We start from the raw sequence: 18,588 nt of genomic DNA on the forward strand, positions 1-18,588 counted from the left end.
CAAAGATTACCACTATTTGCTCTGAGATAGTCCCTCCCGATTTTTCTTCTAGTACTAATCTTCTTTCACTTTTGCCCAAAAAAAATTATGTGTTTCCTCCTGTTTCTTTGGATGAACCCTCTACACTGCTGAACTCTTCCAAAGCTGCAACTTGTTCTCTTGATCCAATGCCTACTCATCTTTTAATTTCTATAGCTCCCTCTTTTCTACCCTCACTTCTCTATATCTTTAATCTCTCTCTCTTTACGGGTTCTTTCCCTACGGTCTTTAAACATGCTTTAGTTTCCCCTATTCTGGAAAAAAAACCTTCTTTTGACCCCTCTTCATTGTCTAGCTATCTTCCGATTTTTCTTCTTCTTTTTCTTTCTAAGGTTTTGGAACGGGTTGTTTATTCTCGCTATCTTGAGTTTCTTGAAGCCAACTCAATCCCTTTCAGTCCGGTTTCCGCCCACAGCATTATACAGGGACGGCTCTCACTAAGATCTTGGATGATCTTTTACAGGGCAAGGCGAATGGCCTTTACTCTGTTCTCATTCTTCTTGAATTGTCTATGGCCTTTGACACCGTCGATCACAGTCTTCTAGTTGACATACTTTCTGATTTTGAGTTCTCAGACTCTGTTCTTGACTGGTTTAGATCTTATTTGTTAGATAGATCTTTTGCAGTGGTCACAGGTGGTCAGACTTCATCCTCTGTTTCCTTATCTGTTGGAGTTCCTCAGGGCTCTGTTTTGGTTCCCCTTTTGTTTTCTCTCTACACATTTTCCATACAAAAACTTATCAGCTCTTTTGGTTTTTCCTATCATCTGTATGCCGATGACACTCAGCTGGATCTTTCCACCCCTAACCTTTCCCCGGGGCTTGAACAGCAAGTTTCATCTTGTCTTACAGCTGTCTCTTGGTGGATGTGCCATCGGTGTTTGAAGCTCAACATGTCCAAGAAGGAGCTTCTTGTCTTTCCACCTAACTCCACCCTTCAATACACCTTTTCTGTTTCTGTTGATGACATCTCTATCTGACCGATCCAGGAAGCCCGCAGTCTTGGTTTCATTTTTGATTCTTTTCTGTTGTGTATCCCCCAGATCCAGGCCTGTAGATTCTTTCTCTACAATATTGCTACAATATTGCTAATATCAGTCTATTTCTTTCGGCCTCTGCTGCCATGACTCTGGTCCACACTCTGGTCATCTCACGACTAGATTACTGTAATAACCTTGTTCTGGCAGGGCTTCCTCTCTCTCACCTCCGTCCTTTAATTTCTGTCCAGCATTCAGCTGCACGCATTATTACATTCGCTCGCCGCTTTGACCATGTTTCTCTTCTATTATCATCCCTTCACTGGCTCCCCTTCCCCTTCCGTATTCAGTATAAGCTTCTGCCGTTGACTTTTAAAGCCTTTCTTGGGCTGGCCCCTCCTTATTTATCTAACCTTCTTTCTCCTCACCTTCCCACTCGTGCCCTCCGTTCTAGTAGTCAAGGTATGCTGTCTCAGCCTAGGATTTTCACTGCCCCGTCCCTGATTCATCCCTTTTCACTTGCTGCCCCTCACTCCTGGAATCTCCTTTGCCCATGAGCATGGGTCATCACTTCTTTAACCAGTTTCAAAACTGAGCTGAAGACCATCCTGTTAAGAGAAGCATTCCCAGGCGTTACGTGACTATTATTTGTTATTTGACATTTTTAATTTGTTGCCTGCTTTACTTTATTGTACCCTTTCCTGTATTGTTATGTATTATTTATATGTATTATGCTATTATTTCGTGGATTGTATGCCATGGGCAGGTTTACTATATCATTTTATTGTTTGTATGTACAGCGCTGTGTAAATCTACAGCGCTATATAAATAAAGCATAATAATAATAATAGTTGTGAAAGAAATTATAGCTATGTGATATTTTTGTGTTAGACAGAAAGTCATCAGTAATTAACATCAAAATTATTAGGACTGAGAAGTACTATCCATTGTATTTAAATTAAGAATGCAGTACTAAGTACTGCTGTCATTATGTGCCTTCCCACTTATGGCGACCCTAAGGGGACCCCTATCACACAGTTTTCTTGGCAATACTTGTTCAGATGGGGTTTTGCCATTGCTTACACTGAAGATGATGGAGTGTGACTTGCACAATGTCACCTAGTGGATTTCCATGACCGATCAGGAAAACTTGGTCTCCGGAGTTGTAGTCCAGTGCTCAGACCACTACACCACACTGTCTTCCTAGTCCTAAGTATACTCACTAATTCCTATTTATTTCTATGAAGTTAAGTAATCAGCTAGGAATGCAGTGTTGTTTGTTTGTCATCAAAATTCAACAATCCAGAAGCAAATCTGATAAAGGCAGGAGGGTGTGAAGTCGAAGGATTTCACGTCTGACATTCATAGTTTTTTGTGGGTTTTTCAGGCTATGAGACCATATTCTAGAAGAGTTTATTCCTGATGTTTCACCAGCAGCTGAAGCTGGCATCTTCAGAGGATGCTGGCATGGAAGAGAGTGGGGTATATATACTGTTGGTTGAGAGGACGTGATTTACATGTTAATCTGTGTAGTCTGTTGTTGAATGGCAAGGCCATTTGCAAATAGGGCAAACCCCTCACTACATCATATGCATATAGAGCAACACCCCCCACTACATTATATAGGGCAAACCCGCCACTACATCAAGGACTCAGCTCATTTCATAGAAAAAATCAACAACCTCAACCTCAGCCCTGGAGACATACTAATCAGCTTTGATGTTGTCTCCTTGTCCACCAAAGTCCCCATAATGAACACTATGGCACTCATCTAACAACTTTTTCCAGAAGACATCAGAGCCCTGTTTCAACATTGCTTCACCACACGCTACTTTCAGGGTACAATGAATTCTACGAGCAGAGAGATGGGGTAGCTATGGGAAGCCCTCTAAGCCCCAAGATAACAAATTTTTACATGGAACACTTTGAAAAGCAAGCACTGGAAACAGCACCTAAAAAGCCCACAACATGGTTTTGATATGCAGATCACACTTTCATCATCTGGAGTCACAGTGAAGAAGATCTGGCTGTGTTTTTGAAGCATCTAACATCCAATTTACGATGGAAAAAGAAAAGGAAAGAACATTGCCATTCTTTAATGTCCTGGTCATCCGCAAACCGAACCAACGGTTGGGCCACACAGTATACAGAAAACCTACACACATGGACAGAAGACACCTACACAAGAACTCCAACCATCACCCAGGTCAAAAAAGAAGCACAATAAAAACACTGGTAGACCAGTAAGGATCTGTGAACCCCACTTCATGAAAGATGAATTCTAGAACTTAGACTGGGCTCTGCAGGATATGGTTAATCCAGCTCAGACATCAGAAGGTCTGCCAGACCCAGAAAAACCCACAGGAGTGAAGACAAACAACCACCCAAAAGGAAGGTATTTTTTACCATGCATCAAAGGGATCGCAGACAGAATAGGGAATAGTTTCCCTGCCGAAGAAGCACAACCTCCAAATGGTTTACAAACTGACCAAGAAAATCCAGCAAATGCTGCACTCAGCAAAGGCCAGGAGAGACCCTCTTGTGGCCACAGTAGTTTATAGTATACCATGCAGCTGCAGAAAAGTCTGCATAGGGACCACCAAATGCAGTTTTCAAATACCAATCAAGGAACACAAGAGACACTGCAGACTGGGTCAGCCGGAAAAATCAGCAGTAGCAGAACGTGTTATAAATCATCCTGGGCATATAATGCCGTTTGAAAACACTGAAATTCTGGACCATGCCAACAACTATCATGTCAGAATACATAGGGAAGCCATTGAAATCCACAAACGCCTAGACAACTTCAACAGGAAAGAAGAAACCCTTAAAGTAAACAAAATTTGGCTAACGGTCCTGAAAAACACCAAAATCAAGACCCAGCAAGTGCAACTGAAGACCACCCAGAGTCAGGGGGAGTTTCCAGCAGACAATGGATCATTAATTAAATAGACACCCTGAAGTCTTGCCATTCAACAACAGAACAATACATAGATTAACACTTAAATCACTTCCTGTCAGCCAACAGTATATATACCCCACTCTCTTCCATGCCAGCATTCTCTGAAGATGCCAGCCACAGCTACAAAAAGCAGGAGGGTGTGGTGAGTTGTTCCCTTAGAAGTTGTACTCCATGCATTCCAAAAAAATGGGGACTCAAGATTCAGGGACTCTTCACAGCAACACCTCATAAATGGTTACTGAAAGAATGGGGGGGGGGGAGCAACCAAGTATCTCGGGATTCAAGGTATTACCTTTTACAAAAACTGTAAGCCAAGTAGATATGATGTCTTTAATACAGGTAGATGGATGAGGTGGAGAAAAAGTGATTTGCCTATTCATATTTTGCCTCTTGTACATTCATACAAGAGGCAAGATTTGAACCAGATTATTTTGCTCTGTAGTTCAGTGTCTCACCTACTATACTACAGCTGCTCTTTAAGTATTAGCATATTAAGTATACCATTATTAGTATACTTAGCCTTAATGTTTTCATTCCTCTAGAGTTCATATATAAAACAATAGGTGGAACCCATAAAGGCAATATTATTCAGCAGCTTGCGACAGGTGTCAAAACATTGCTAGCCTGAGTTAAATCAAATGTTAAAACTGGAATAGGAACTGAGATACAGGAACAGATTAAAGTAGTTTGGACAGATTGTTGGCAGTCACTCATGCCCTGCAGATAAAAGTTTATTTGGCCGTATGTGCAAAACTTCACTCTAGTCATTTGTCATTCTCTGTAGCAATACATTTCCCAAATTTTTTTTTTTATTTCAAGACAGGTAGATTTTAGAATGTATGGTTTCTTAAACATAATAGAAATTTCCAGAACACATGCTAGAACTATTACAGCCTTATTATTCTGTAGCAGTCTGCTAGGAGATAGAAGGTGACACTTCAGCTAAACAGCTGAATTTCAAACTGATGCCACATTTTCTGTGTAATTTCAGAAGTCCACAGTGTCAGACATCTTTGTACAAAAAGACACCCAGCAGTAATCTAATTGATTATAATTTGCAGTTGTATCAAACTACTAAATAGAAATGTCAACATCGTATATTGGATTCTGCTTAGCTGTTATTGTACTGAAAATGTCTGGGGGAAAATCATATTATTTCTATAACAATTTGGCAGCAATACACACACACACACACACACACACACACACACACACAGAGAGAGAGAGAGAGAGAGAGAGTTTAATCAAAGGTTGCTACCACAAGGAGCAATACAAAGCACACTATTGAGCATTCCTAAGGCCCAAAGCACACTGCAAAAATAATCTAGTTTGAGACTGCTTTAACTGCCCTGGCTCAGTGCTAGGGAGTTCTGAGAACTGTAGTTTGTCGTGGCACCAGAGCTCTTTGACAGCGGAAGCTAAATATCTCACAAAACTATAGTTCTCAGAATTCCCTAGCACTGAGCCAGGGAAATTAAAGCAGTCACAAACTGGATTATTTCTGCAGTGTGTTTGGGACCTAAATTTCTTGACTATACTTAATATTTTGCATAATATAAATATAAAGATAACAAAATGTAACATTCAGCAACAAAGGAGCTGGAGCCAGACTAAATTAAGCTTAGAATACACAGTCTGAAATCAATGGGATACATTAGTTGTTACTAATTTAACTTTCACTGACTTCAATAGATCTATCATATATGCTCAACTATAAGTCAACCTCACGGTATAAGTCAAGGCAAGTTTGGGGGCCAAGAGTATAGATTTTTCCTAATGGTTCAAACTAATTCTTTAACAGTAATTGAAGGTTTCTGAGCAGCTCCATGCATTTAAAAACAAGAATATTTGCTAACTGGAACCAAAGTAACTCATCCCCGACTCATTGAGCAGCTACTTCCTCAGGCTGTAATAGCAACAGCAGGGCCCACTTCATCAGGCTTTGCCCTACTTCAATTGTCATCTAGCAGGCATTATATTAGGCCACAGCAGCAGAAAAAATATCCTCAAGGAGAAAGGACAACAGATACTCTAATTCCTCCCATTCTTACATCCAGGGCCCATAAAAAGAGGACAACAGCACAGGGTAGGTATAGCATTCCCTTTCCACTACAGATAGCAAAAGTATGCAGGTTGCCTGTGAGAGGGGTTGCACATCAGCATGTGGGAGAATTATCTCGGGATGACGTACCTTTATAAAAGATCCATTTCTAATGTGGAATTATGATGGTGCATGCAAGAGTAGACTATCCTGAACTTGACTGAAATGCTGTACAACAATTTAAACAAAACAAAACAAAACAAGTCTGCTTCAATTTAAAATAAACTGAAAAAATGAAAGCAAACAGGACTTGGAAGATCAATCAAAAGGAAGCTAAAGTAGCAATAATAAAAATGTTTAATTTGAGTGTTTCTTCTACATCATTCCATACAGAAAAATATCCGTGTAGCAAGACAAGAAAACAGCAACATACCTGTTTTTTCTGAAGTTCTTAGAAACACCATGTCAGATGGGATTCGCTGATTCTGTTGAGGAAAAGTACATAGAATGTTTGGAAAAAAAGGAAATTATGCCGATCAAGTGTTCCCGAAAATGAACTAAGGTCACATTTGGTTTAATGCTCAATTATTATGCAGTGTATCTGGACTCCCTGCACTAAGCACTTTCAATTCTACATATTTTTAAAAAGAATTCTGAACTAACAATATTTCACACTTCTCTAAATGAAGTAATTACTAATAACTTGAAAAACCAAAACAGAAGGCTTGAGGGTCATTACAGGAATTTATACCAGGCTTAAAGGAAGGAAACAGCAGGAAGCCTATTTACCTTCCACAACACCCAGACTTCTAAGCTGTGTGGATGAGTTCCTTCTTCAGCACTGATGTCCGCTGTCATGGATGTTCACTAGAATTATGAGACAAACACGCATGTCCTACTCTCCCCTATCTCTCGTGTTCATATTTAAGGGAAGAAGCATGTCTCTTTCCAATCCCTACAATTTTTCTGCAAATATAGGGGCTTAGGAACACTAAGGATTACAGATGTCATTGACTATTATCTCTGGTTCAATCTACCATCAATTTACTTATTCCTATTTTCATCGTTTTATGTGGAGTATTTATATATTCCATTGTTACACAAATTGCACATAATCACCATAGGATACCTATACAAATAAAATTTAGAATTAAGAAATAGCTTTGAAAACACTGTAACAAACTGAAAACAAATACAAAAATTAAATAAAAGCCATCACAAACAAAAAATTTCAAACTGGAACCAGAAAGATTACAATGTCAGCAGTCTTTGTGCCTTTGGAGAAGCAATTCCATTATCAAATCACCATGTCAGAGGAAGCTCTCTTCTTTCTAGGCACACAGGACACTGGGAATATCTGGAGAAGAGCTTTCTTTATGATCTTAAGGAATGGGCAAATGGATATGAGGAAAGCTGTTCTGTCAAGACCTCCACCAATTTCAGGGAAAATATTTAACAGACTGATCCTATGACAAATAGGATAGAAAATGAATGGGGGCTGGAAATTTTAAATGCAATATGAATGACACTGGTAGATTTCTCATTTTCTGATCATGGGGTGGATTTTCTGCAGTGAAAATAAAGGTCCTGTTTGTCCTAACTTTCTGCTAAATAATCTTAGGATATTTTAAAATATTATATTTCTGTGTCAAGACTCTAGGTATTTGATTGTAAGGACTTAGCAGAAACTTTACAATTTCACATAATTATTTTCAGATGGGATTCACTGATTCTGATGGGGAAAAGTACATAGGGCTAAGGACAGTAACTAGTAGACTTGATTTCCCATCATGTATGGAAGATAAAAGAGGAGAGGGATCTACAGAAAAGGGGAAAAAAACTGTTTTCAAGTGTAGTAACATCCGGCAACTCCAAGCCAGATACTCTACTAATCCCTATGCTAATTACACCTCCTACCACAACACCAACAGTAGAAAGAAAGGGTCTCATCTTCTGTTGAGATTCTTATGCTGAAGCTATAATTTTAGGAAAAGTAGTTCCCTTAAAGCATACTTGGCTAGGAAGTATCCATATCTGCACATTAGATCATTCACAACCATAAAACTCCAATGTACATCTTACTCACTACAAAAAGACTCAGAGGTCAAGGAGATGCAACCTAGAAACCCATGATCAAGTTGTTATCACAGGGAGGACGTCACAAGCAGTGGTGTTCCACCCCCCGGTGTCACCTGGTGCAGGGTGCATGGTGGCCAGGATGTGTTACCAAAGGCTTCGCTGTGGTGGCACTGGCCTCCTCTCGAGTAGACTGCCACCAAGGAGAAGCAGGGCCAGGTGCACTTGGCCTTGCTCTTCCTCACAGTGGTGGCCTCCTTGTGAGGAGACCACCACTACCGTGGGGAAACAAAACCAGGTGTGTTTGGTTTTGTCCCTCCTCACTACGGCAGTGGCTTTGTTGTGAGAACACCACTGGCTCAAGAAAGTGGTATTTGCTTAGCTTTGTCCCTCCTTGTGGCGGTGGTGGCTTCCTTGAGAGGAGAGAGCCATTGCCATGGGGAAGCAGGGCCAGGTGTGCTTGGCCTTGTCCCTTCTTGCAGCAGCTTCCTAGTGAGGAGACTGCCACTGCTGCTGGGCACGCTTACCTTTACCCTCTCCTGTGGTAGGACGGCCCTATTGAATGTCACCTCTCTTCTGGGGTGTCACCTGGTGCAGGCTGCGCCACTGCACCCCCTAGTATTGCCACTGGTCACAAGACATTATTGTAGAAAATATACAAATTTGTTTTGACATTTTAGCAACCCATTTGCCTGCCTTTCTCAGACAATATGCATGCTGCTTGACTTTCATTTTACCCCTGCCTAATATCCTGAAGCAGATCATGACCTTATGTGAAGTTTGCAGGTAAGTCTCTACAACAGAGATGGGCAATTGTGTAAGGATAGGGGGCCACTTTAGTGTTGCAGGAGAGCTTAGAGAGCTGCACCCCCACTGCACATACTTGTGCAAAATAAATAAATTTTATTTTGCTTCCTCCCCCCAACACTCTAGGAGACATGGGAACATTCTCACCATGTTGTGTGGCCTTCCATGACCCCTACAGGCCATTTTTGGGCATTCAATAATTGTTTTGACTTCTGGGGGTACAGGGGGCCTCCAAACATAGTGGAAAGCTTTCTACACTTCCTAGAAATATTTTGGGGAATTTGGGAGCTAAGAAGAATTGTGTTTGTTTTTTAAAAAACCCCAGGGGCCCTAGGGGCCATAAAAACAACCCTGGGGCTGCATGCAGACCATGGGCCACACTTTGCTTACCAGTGCTCTATTACAAAAGTCTCCACAGACTTTCCTGACCCAAATATTTCCTAGCGTCTGAAACACATAAGGATTGCGCCTCACATACATTTTAACTGTGCAAATTCATGGTGATTCAGTAAATGTTATCAGTGATCAGGCTATTTAAGGGTGAGTTTGGTCCAAGTGGTAAAACTGGACAAGTTCAAAAACAATTTAATTTGCTAACTCTTTTGTTTTTATTTCACAGCAGCCACATGGGCTGCCAATTTGATGAAACATGGCAGTGGGATGCAAGGTTTTCAACCCATTCCTTCCATCCCATTGGGTAGAGATCTAAATTATTCTCCTGAGCAGCTATTACTCCCAGAGGTGTGGGAGTGGGGCAGCAGCACCTCTGTAGAAATATTATCTGCATTTGGAGACTGGGAATTGGGAGCCTGGGAAACAAATATGATAAAGTGTTAAACCCTCTCCCTTAATGACAGCTATATATGGCTGTTCTAAAATAAACCTCTCCCCCATTCCAGCTGAAATGATGAGAGCTATTTCTGTGTCAATTTGATTCTCAGAGTTAACAAGTTCATTACATGAGAATATATACTGTATACTGGTTTTTGATAAGTATACATACAAGTGTTCCCTTTGCCTCATTTAAATGTCAGATCATGAAAATTCCCTAAAATTACTGCAAATCCTTTGTGTCTATGTAGAAATTCCTAAAGAAGATATTCTGACATCTAAAACAAACAAACAAACAAACAAACAAAAAACAAATGGTATGTAAATGTGTACATAATTTCATTTTTCTTTAACAAAAAGTTAAAATAAATTGTGACTTTTGATTGACTATTTTAAAACTGTCCTTATCAGTCCTTCATTCCTTACACTAAGCAAGAAGACTTTATATGCAGCATGGTGGAAAGACAGGGTAAAGTAAAAATAAAATTTTTACTGAAGAACATGAACTATACTGTACACTCAACATTTGGGAACTTACTATCTGCAAAACATAGGAGAGGCAAAAGGCAACTTCAGAAGTCAATAAATAATTCCTTAAATGACAAACATAAAATCAGATGTGCTGTCTTTATACAGATTAACTATACATCTTTACAACATCTCTTTTAATGTTGACATAAACCTTTTAGTCACATTTCAGGTTGCTAGCTTTATCTTTTAAAACTGTTGCCTGTTAACAAGTTAAAGCTCTGACAAAAAGTGCAGCTCTCACATACCACCAGGCATAATTAATCTTAGCATTCCCATTGAAGTGGCATATTGCCAATCAAAATGAGTTCTCATATTTGCCAATTCTAGTTATTTACTTTAATAACACAAATAAATATATTTAAACTCTTTTGTCCCTGATTATGGTGTGAAAAGAATCTACATTATACTTGTTAAAATGAAAAGCAAATTGTTCTGATGAAATGCAATTAATGGCCTGGGAGATTTCAAGGTTATTAAGTTGGCATGGACCTAATCGTTCTCTTGGATGAGAGTCTCATATAAGAACAGAATGTTCATATACATTTTACAAACAGGAATGAAGTGTTGGATGGAAAAGATGATCCTTAAATTTTTTCAAATTATAAAAACTGCCTAACAAAACTTTTTTTTATATATATATAAATTTTATTGCTTAAAATACGAAGATATACATCATTCCACATTATCAACACAAACTAAGCAGAGGCTTCCAACATCTCAAATCAGAACTATTACATATGATGATCCTGTATCTTCAAAGATCTTGATAACAAATAAACTTCCTATAGTACAACATTTGCCTATGTGTTTGTTATTCTCCATATTAGAGTTCCCTTATAACACTTTACATTTTTTTGTATTGTGTGGGTTGTAGAGTGGGTAGTAGTAGTGGATAGTGAGGAGTTGAGTATTGTTGTGTTGGATAGTTTTGGAGCTGTATATAGTAGAATAAAGTAGATCTTTTATTTAAGACTACAGTACTGAGTTGTCTGGTGTCTTGGGTGAAGCTACAAGAACCAGCTGGATCCTGAAGAAGGGTGAAGACTTCTGTGGAAGCAAGAGTGAGAAGGCTAGGAGAGTTTGTCAGGATCTTCAGCCTATTCTCTGTAACTCTTGCTAAGCTATAACCACTGGCCAAAACTGGTCAGCGAGGTGCACAACCAGGTGGTGAGTTCGAGCCAGAGGTGAAGAGTTACAACTCCCATCATCCCTGACAGATTCATCTTTCAGTCAGATAAAAGCCCCACTTGCATGGCTTAATATACCCCAGAGGACAGGATCAAAATCCAAAATGACCTTAATAGATTAGAAAGCTGGGCCGAAGCTAAAAAAAATGAATTTCAACAGGGAGAAATGTAAGGTACTGCACTTAGGGCGGAAAAATGAAATGCACAGATATAGGATGGGGGACACCTGGCTGAATGAGACTTCATGTGAAAGGGATCTAGGAGCCCAAGTAGACCACAAATTAAACATGAGTCAACATGTGGCAGCTAACAAGGCCAATGCGATTTTAGGCTGCATCAACAGAAGTATAGTGTCTAGATCAAGGGAAGTCATAGTGCCACTCTATTCTGGGTCAGGCACCACCTGGAATATTGTGTCCAGTCCTAGGCATCACAACTTAAGAAGGATGTTGAGAAACTGGAGTGTGTTCAAAGAGGGTGACCAAATTGGTGAAGGGTCTGGAAACCATGCCCTATGAGGAATGACTTAGGGAGCTGGGGATGTTTAGCCTGAAGAAGAGAAGGTTAAGAGGTGATATGATAGCCCTATTTAAATACTTGAAGGGATATCACACTGAGGAGGGAGCAAGCTTGTTTTCTGCTGCTTCAGAGACTAGGACCCAGAGCAATGGATACAAGCTACAGCAAAAGAGATTCCATCTCAACATTAGGAGGAACCAGTAGGGGCTGTTCAACAGTGGAACACATTCCCTCAGAGTGTAGTGAAGTCTCCCTCCCTGGAGGTCTTTAAACAGAGGCTGGATAGCCATTGGGGATGCTTTGATTGAGATTTCCTGCATGGCAGGGGGTTGCACTGGATGGCCCTTGAGGTCTCTCCCAACTCTATGATTGTATAATACAGTATATGGTAAGGAAATGTATATTTCACTCCTGACTGTTCTTTTAACATATTCTTGTAATATATTTTGACACAATAAAGATCTATCTAAAGAATGAAAACAGTACTGAAGTAAGTAGAAAGGGAAAATTCAATTTCACATTTTTAAAGAGTAAGTATGGCGGGTTACAAACCGCCATAAAGTACGCGCTATGCGCGTACTAGGGTTAGGAAGGGCCGTATTAGGGTTAGGAAGGTTCTTACCTTCCTCATGGCCCTTCGTCCCAGTACGTGCGGAGCGCGTCGTAAATGGCGGCACCCATCCACATGGGCACCGCCATTTTGACGTCTTGGACGCTGTGTGTCCAGACGTGTCGCGGCGGAAGTGACGCCGCGAGGGCGTGCTCCGCCCCTCGCGGCGCCATTTCCGCGTTTTGAAAAGGAGCGCCATTTCAGCACTCCTTTTTCGCTGCGTGGGGAAGCCTTGCGGTCTGGCCGCTGGGGCTTCCCTTCGCAGCGAATTGTGGCAGCGGGAAAACGGCCCCTTGAGGGCCGTTTGTAACCCGCCATTATAATCCTAAGGGCATTTACTAATGAGCTGGAGGATGGCAATCAGTTGTATATTTTACTCCTATGCAACTATCTTATGAGGCAAGTCATTTTAATATATATAGCAAGTATTATCCTATGAAGGCATTTTTCAAAACTTGTAACCTAAAAACTGATGTCCCTAAACCATTTGGATTTGGACATTACTCAAAACAGTAATTTCCACTTCTAATTATACCTTCATCTGATTCTATTTCTGATGAAAAAAACCAAGATAGTTTTGTACAGTCTGCCCTAATGACAGCGTTTGCATGCAGCCATGCTTGTGGACCACCATTACAAAACCCCAAATGTAAGCTCCTGAGGTCTTAAGTGGGGGGGGGGGTTGTCCAGAATGGAACCCCATGGATACTACGAGCCAACTGTATGTTTAGTTTTTCAAAAAGGCATCTGCATCACCCAAGCATGCAGAAAAAATGCTGTGATTCTTAAGACAGTAAAGCCCAAAAAAACTCCTTTAAGGATTGACAAGCACTGTCATCCATGTTCTATTATGAGCTACTAGCAAAAAGAAACTTAATTTCCTTTGCTTTTATATTATAGCACACTACACTAATTACCAAGTTATTTTACTTCTAAAGAGATAAAAAAGGCATTTCAAAGATTCAAGGTTTTTTCCTGTAGCTACTAGGATAATGTTTTTGAGATAGTAGAATAGCTGTCACCATCCTAAAATGCTAGATGCAATTAAGTACATGCTAGTGATAAATCTTTTAGATTATGCTGAAAGTGCATCTCATTCTTTCATATTCATTTGTTGTACATGTTACAACTGAATCAAAAACTTAAGTGAGGGATACTATGGCTGAAATCCAAAAAATTCATTGCATTTTGCAAAAAAAAAAAAAAAAAAAACTTTATAAGAATCAGTTAAAACATGCACATATATTACTTGATTCATCATCACAGTAGCTTTAAAAAAACATGTTGCCCTCCAAAGACTGTCGTGTAACTTCCATCAGCTGTAGCCACAAAGTAAATAAAATACAGGTTGAGTGTCCCTTTTCCTTAATGCTTGGGACTAGAAAGGTTTTGGGTTTTGGATTTTGGAATCTCTCTCTCTCTCTCTGTGTGTGTGTGTGTGTGTGTGTGTGTTTACAGAGATAATAATTTTGTGCATGAAACAAAGTTTATGTATACAGAACCACTGGAAAGCAAAGGTGTCAATCTCAGCTACCCATGTGAACGATCTTTGAGTATTTCAGATTTCAGAATTCCAGATAAGGGATACTCAGCCTATACTGCATGATCAAAATTGGAATCCAGTAATATCTGGAGGGCAACACCTATTACAAACATTCACTGGCAGGTGTGTTTGACATTTCATGAAGCAATAGTATTAAAAGTCTTCTACTGTTTAATCTGTCTGCTAAATGTAGCAAATATGATGACTAGCTTTCACACAAACCGCATACCAAATTAAGAATGCTTATTTAAAAAACCTACAGACTAATCAGAAGTTTTATATGCTAATATTAAAAGCGCATGTTGAAACTTGACACGCAAGTATACAACATCAAGAGCCACCTTCAATCTGTTACAGATTGCATTACATCAAGTGTTTCAGAAAAACAAATTAGAAATTAATCTCAGAGGAGGCAAAGAAAACTTTAAGCAAATCCAAACAAACCTAGAAATCTGTAAATTTCTGATATCAAATCAAGGTGATTGTGGCAACATGAAAGATCTTCCAGGAAGCATATTACTCAAAACTCCTCTGACAGTTGCAGATGCAGTCTACTGGTGTTATAACTGACCAAATCTTTTAAGTAATGCCTCATTATATTATTCTATTCTTACCAGCTGATGAGAAATAACTGAACAACTTAGCACCGCTTATTTGGTATATTTTTGAGATACCTAGTTTAAATTAAAAAGGAATGACAAGACACATGTTCAATCCAAGTACAGTGGACCCTTGTTATACGCTGGGGTTTGGTTCCAAGATCCCCCATGTATAACAAAATCCGTGTATGCTCAAGTCCCATTAGATATAATGACATAGCAAAATAGTGTCCCGTATAAAAAATGGAAAATCAAGGTTTGATATTTGAAATTTATACTTTTTTTGAATATTTTCAAACCATGGATGCTTGAATCCGTGTAAAAAAAATCCGTGTATAAGAAGGGCCGATTGTAATACATTCCAATGGAAACACTCAATTCAGTACTCATGGTTGGTTTCACCAACTCCTCCCATTTCCCTATGCCTTGAGGCAAAAGTAATGAATGAACTAGACCAGTGATGGTGAACCTTTTCGAGGCCGAGTGCCCAAACTGCAACCCAAAACCCACTTATTTATTGCAAAGTGTCATGTCCCTCTGACTTTCTAGTAACAAACTCTGGCAAACTCTGTGCTGGGGTGATGGCACATGTGCCCACAGAGAGGGCTCTGAGTGCCACCTCTGGCACACGTGCCATAGGTTCGCCATCACTGAACTAGACTGTAACATATCCATTAGAAACTGTTTAAAACAGAGGAGTGCAACTTATAACCTTTCAAACACTGCTGGATTGCTCTCCCATCAGCCTATGTGGAACAACCAATGGGGAGGACTCCTGGGAGCAGGAGTCCAACAACATTTCAAAGACCACAAGTTGCCTACCTCAGTTTTAAAAAACCAGCCAGAAAGCAGCAAAGTTCACAAATCAACACAGCAACTACATTTAGCATATTGACTGCACAATGAAGGGAATGTTGAATGGTACACACGAAATGCTGTGGTTTAAGAATTCTTCCTGCATGGTAATGTTGGGCAAATTCATAAAATTGGATACTAATGCCACAAAATGAACAACTGCTCTTCTGTCACAGAATATATTTAAAACTGAACAGGTAGTTAATATCCAGAATAAAAGATACAAAGAAAACCAATTAAAATGTTAATAATTAAAATATATTTTAAAAACAACAACCTTTTCCACTATGATGAGGTCTCCAACTTGAATGTCTGAGCTTTTTACTTGCACTTTACCTTTAAAGAAAAAAGAAATTAAATCAACATAAGCAACTAGCAAGAAATTACAGAAGTTCTAACAATGTTTTGCCCCAAGTTTTTGGTGGAATGTTTATTAGAAACATGTTTTCGAATTGTACTTTCATACAAGCAAATAACTATCGGCTCTGGCAATTTAATCATTCATTGTTAAAGATTAACCATAATTACCACAATATAAGATTGTGTCTTTCCCAAGAAAACTGAGTAAGGCACTAGCAAATCTAAAACAGAATTCTGGATATCCACCCAGGACCTCCATATGCTGTTCTCATTCCATATTCTTGTACGTTTGACTATTGTTTCTTCAGGTGAGGGCACACAGGTGCACACACATTCATTGACTCTTGTGTTCCAATTCATAGTCTACAATTGATTGTCAGTCCATTCCAGTTAAGACGTGTGTAACATTGATGTCTCAGTCAAAATCTAGGGACAAGTTCACACATATTAGCTGACAGAAATTAGTGACTTGATGGATGTCATTTCCCTATTTTCTTAATAGCAGTACAAAACAATGTGAAACTTCAATAGTTCTTTCAGCTATAACTCAAAGATGGGAGCAGGGAGGCGAGGTCTACAGCACACCTAAGACCCATACAACTCCTTTGTGCTAGCCTTCCACTCCCCCCCCCCACTTTGGCTGTCTCCCAGCAGTGTAGGGCCCCATCGAGGAGAAGAGGAAGAAGAGGCTGAATTAAACTGGATCCAAGAGCCCAATCATCGCCTCCTGTCCAGATTTAAAGCAGTGCCAAAGGTGAAGTAGCCACCCCTGAGGCTCTCAAAGGGAAGCGCACCAAGGAGAGGAAAGAAGCAGTGGCATGCTATGAGTGACTTTTGGAGGTCTGCAGGAGCAATTGGTGCAGAGCACGCATGTGGAGCCTGCCAAGGAGGGCTCTGAGGGGAGGATGGGGGGGGGACTCTGTGTGATCAGCTTGCCTCTGGTGAGTCTCCTTTACTTATCCCCCTCCCAATTCCTTCCAGCTCCTGTATTTTATTTGTATCTTTCCTTTACATTTCAGCCACCATTATGTTTTACTCTCGACTTATCCACGACCTGTCCTCGACTTATACATGAGGTAGACTTATAGTATATATGGTATTCCTTAGGATCCACCAAATATTTTGCTCCAAAATGAAAGCATCATGAACCCAGCCACCAGTATTTCTATTTAATTAGGGGAGACCCATTTTTATTTCCTGAGGTATAGTTTAATGCAGAATAATAGCAGTTCAAACTCATGATGTCTCTCTTTTGGATTTATGGCTCTTAAAGCCTCTCTGAACTTCTAATTTTTTGGTTGAAGCCTACCAGCCCAGAAATTCTAATTCTCTGTAATAGCAAGCGAACTGTCATTACCAGAGACTTCTCTTTATAATAAAGCTGTGTTATGTAATTTAAGTCTCAGCAACCTACTCTTTTTAATTACATAGCATGAGGGCTAAATCAAACTTTGGTCCTACCTAGTGCAGAGCTAGTGAAATTATTATGTTTAAGATGTTCAATTCATTTCAAAGGATATATATCAAGGTGGGACATAAATTAAATAAATACAACCATGGGGTTGGGGACAAAAATGTCAAGGCAGTGTGTAATTACTGCAAAATAAGGCAAAACCCATGTAAAGCATAATTAGAAAGCAAATTATGGGAAAACCCTCCAAGTATCATACAAATAGATGATGCTATCTCATCTAGAATAGTTGTACAATTCTGGTCACAACACTGAAAAAACATAGTCCTAGAACTAGAAAAGGTGCAAAAAGGCAAAGAAAATCATATTTGAGGCTGTTTAGCTTTAAAAAGATAAGTTGGGTTAGGGGAGACATGGAAAAGGTTTATAAAACTATGCATGGGGTAGAAAACATAAGTAGGGAGAACCTTTTCTCCCTCACTTGTAACAGTAGAACTAGGGATCATCCAGTGAAACTGAATGGACTGAGATTCAGGAGAGATAAAAAGGAAGTGCTTCACACCATGCATAATTAAACAGAGAAACTTGCTGCCCCAAGATGTAGCAATGACTGCCAACTCAGATGGCTTTGGAAGGGGACTAGATAAATTCACGGAGGATGGGACAATATATGGCCTGTAGTGAAGATGGCTATATGCCACCTCTGGTACAAGGGGCAATACACCTCTTTAGTTGCTAGGGAGCACAAAATGGAGGATGCAGTTATGTCCTGCTGGTGGACATCCTGTTGCCAAAACACTAGCCATGTTCTTTTGACAAAATTTGACTTATATCCACTCCCTTGCAGGTGAGGTTGGTAGAATATAATTTAGCAACAAAACTATAACTTCAGACATTTTGCCATTTGACACAACTAGAAATAACTAGATAACATTTCAGAATGCATACACAGAATACAATATTACAACTTTGTAAATTTTTTTTGAAAAGAACATCAAATGCTGTTCACTGCATAAATTATTTTTGCAAACTATTTTTTCTTCTGAACACATCTCACTAGCTTAAAAACACTCCTCACCATCTGTGTAATTGCCAATAAAAAAGTCCAAAGCTGTCAGAAGTGGCTGCATATCCAAGCTTTATAGTCCAGCAAGGCACAAGCCTTTGCCTAAAGCTGTGTGAGGAACTAGAACACAATTAAGTGTCTATCATAATTCATTACACTTGAATGGCTCAAGAAG

General features: G+C 39.7%; 1 protein-coding gene across 6 annotated transcripts in view; it reads right to left on the reverse strand.

The window, feature by feature from the left end:
• The window catches only part of ATP9B (ATPase phospholipid transporting 9B (putative)), a 176,058-nt gene that overhangs the window by 119,085 nt on the left and 38,385 nt on the right, over positions 1-18,588 (reverse strand). For 4 of the 6 annotated variants that reach the window (XM_042461414.1, XM_042461412.1, XM_042461413.1 and 1 more), the window contains 2 exons: positions 15,854-15,912; positions 6,452-6,503 (listed from right to left, as the gene is read on the reverse strand). In XM_042461414.1, the coding sequence (XP_042317348.1) occupies positions 6,452-6,503; positions 15,854-15,912 (111 nt within the window). Of the gene's footprint in view, positions 1-6,451; positions 6,504-6,807; positions 7,082-15,853; positions 15,913-18,588 lie in introns of those variants that run through there. The other 2 variants (XM_042461416.1, XM_042461417.1) reach the window with 2 other exon arrangements.

Source organism: Sceloporus undulatus, chromosome 4, assembly GCF_019175285.1.
Source record: "Sceloporus undulatus isolate JIND9_A2432 ecotype Alabama chromosome 4, SceUnd_v1.1, whole genome shotgun sequence".
Lineage (NCBI taxonomy): Eukaryota > Metazoa > Chordata > Lepidosauria > Squamata > Phrynosomatidae > Sceloporus > Sceloporus undulatus.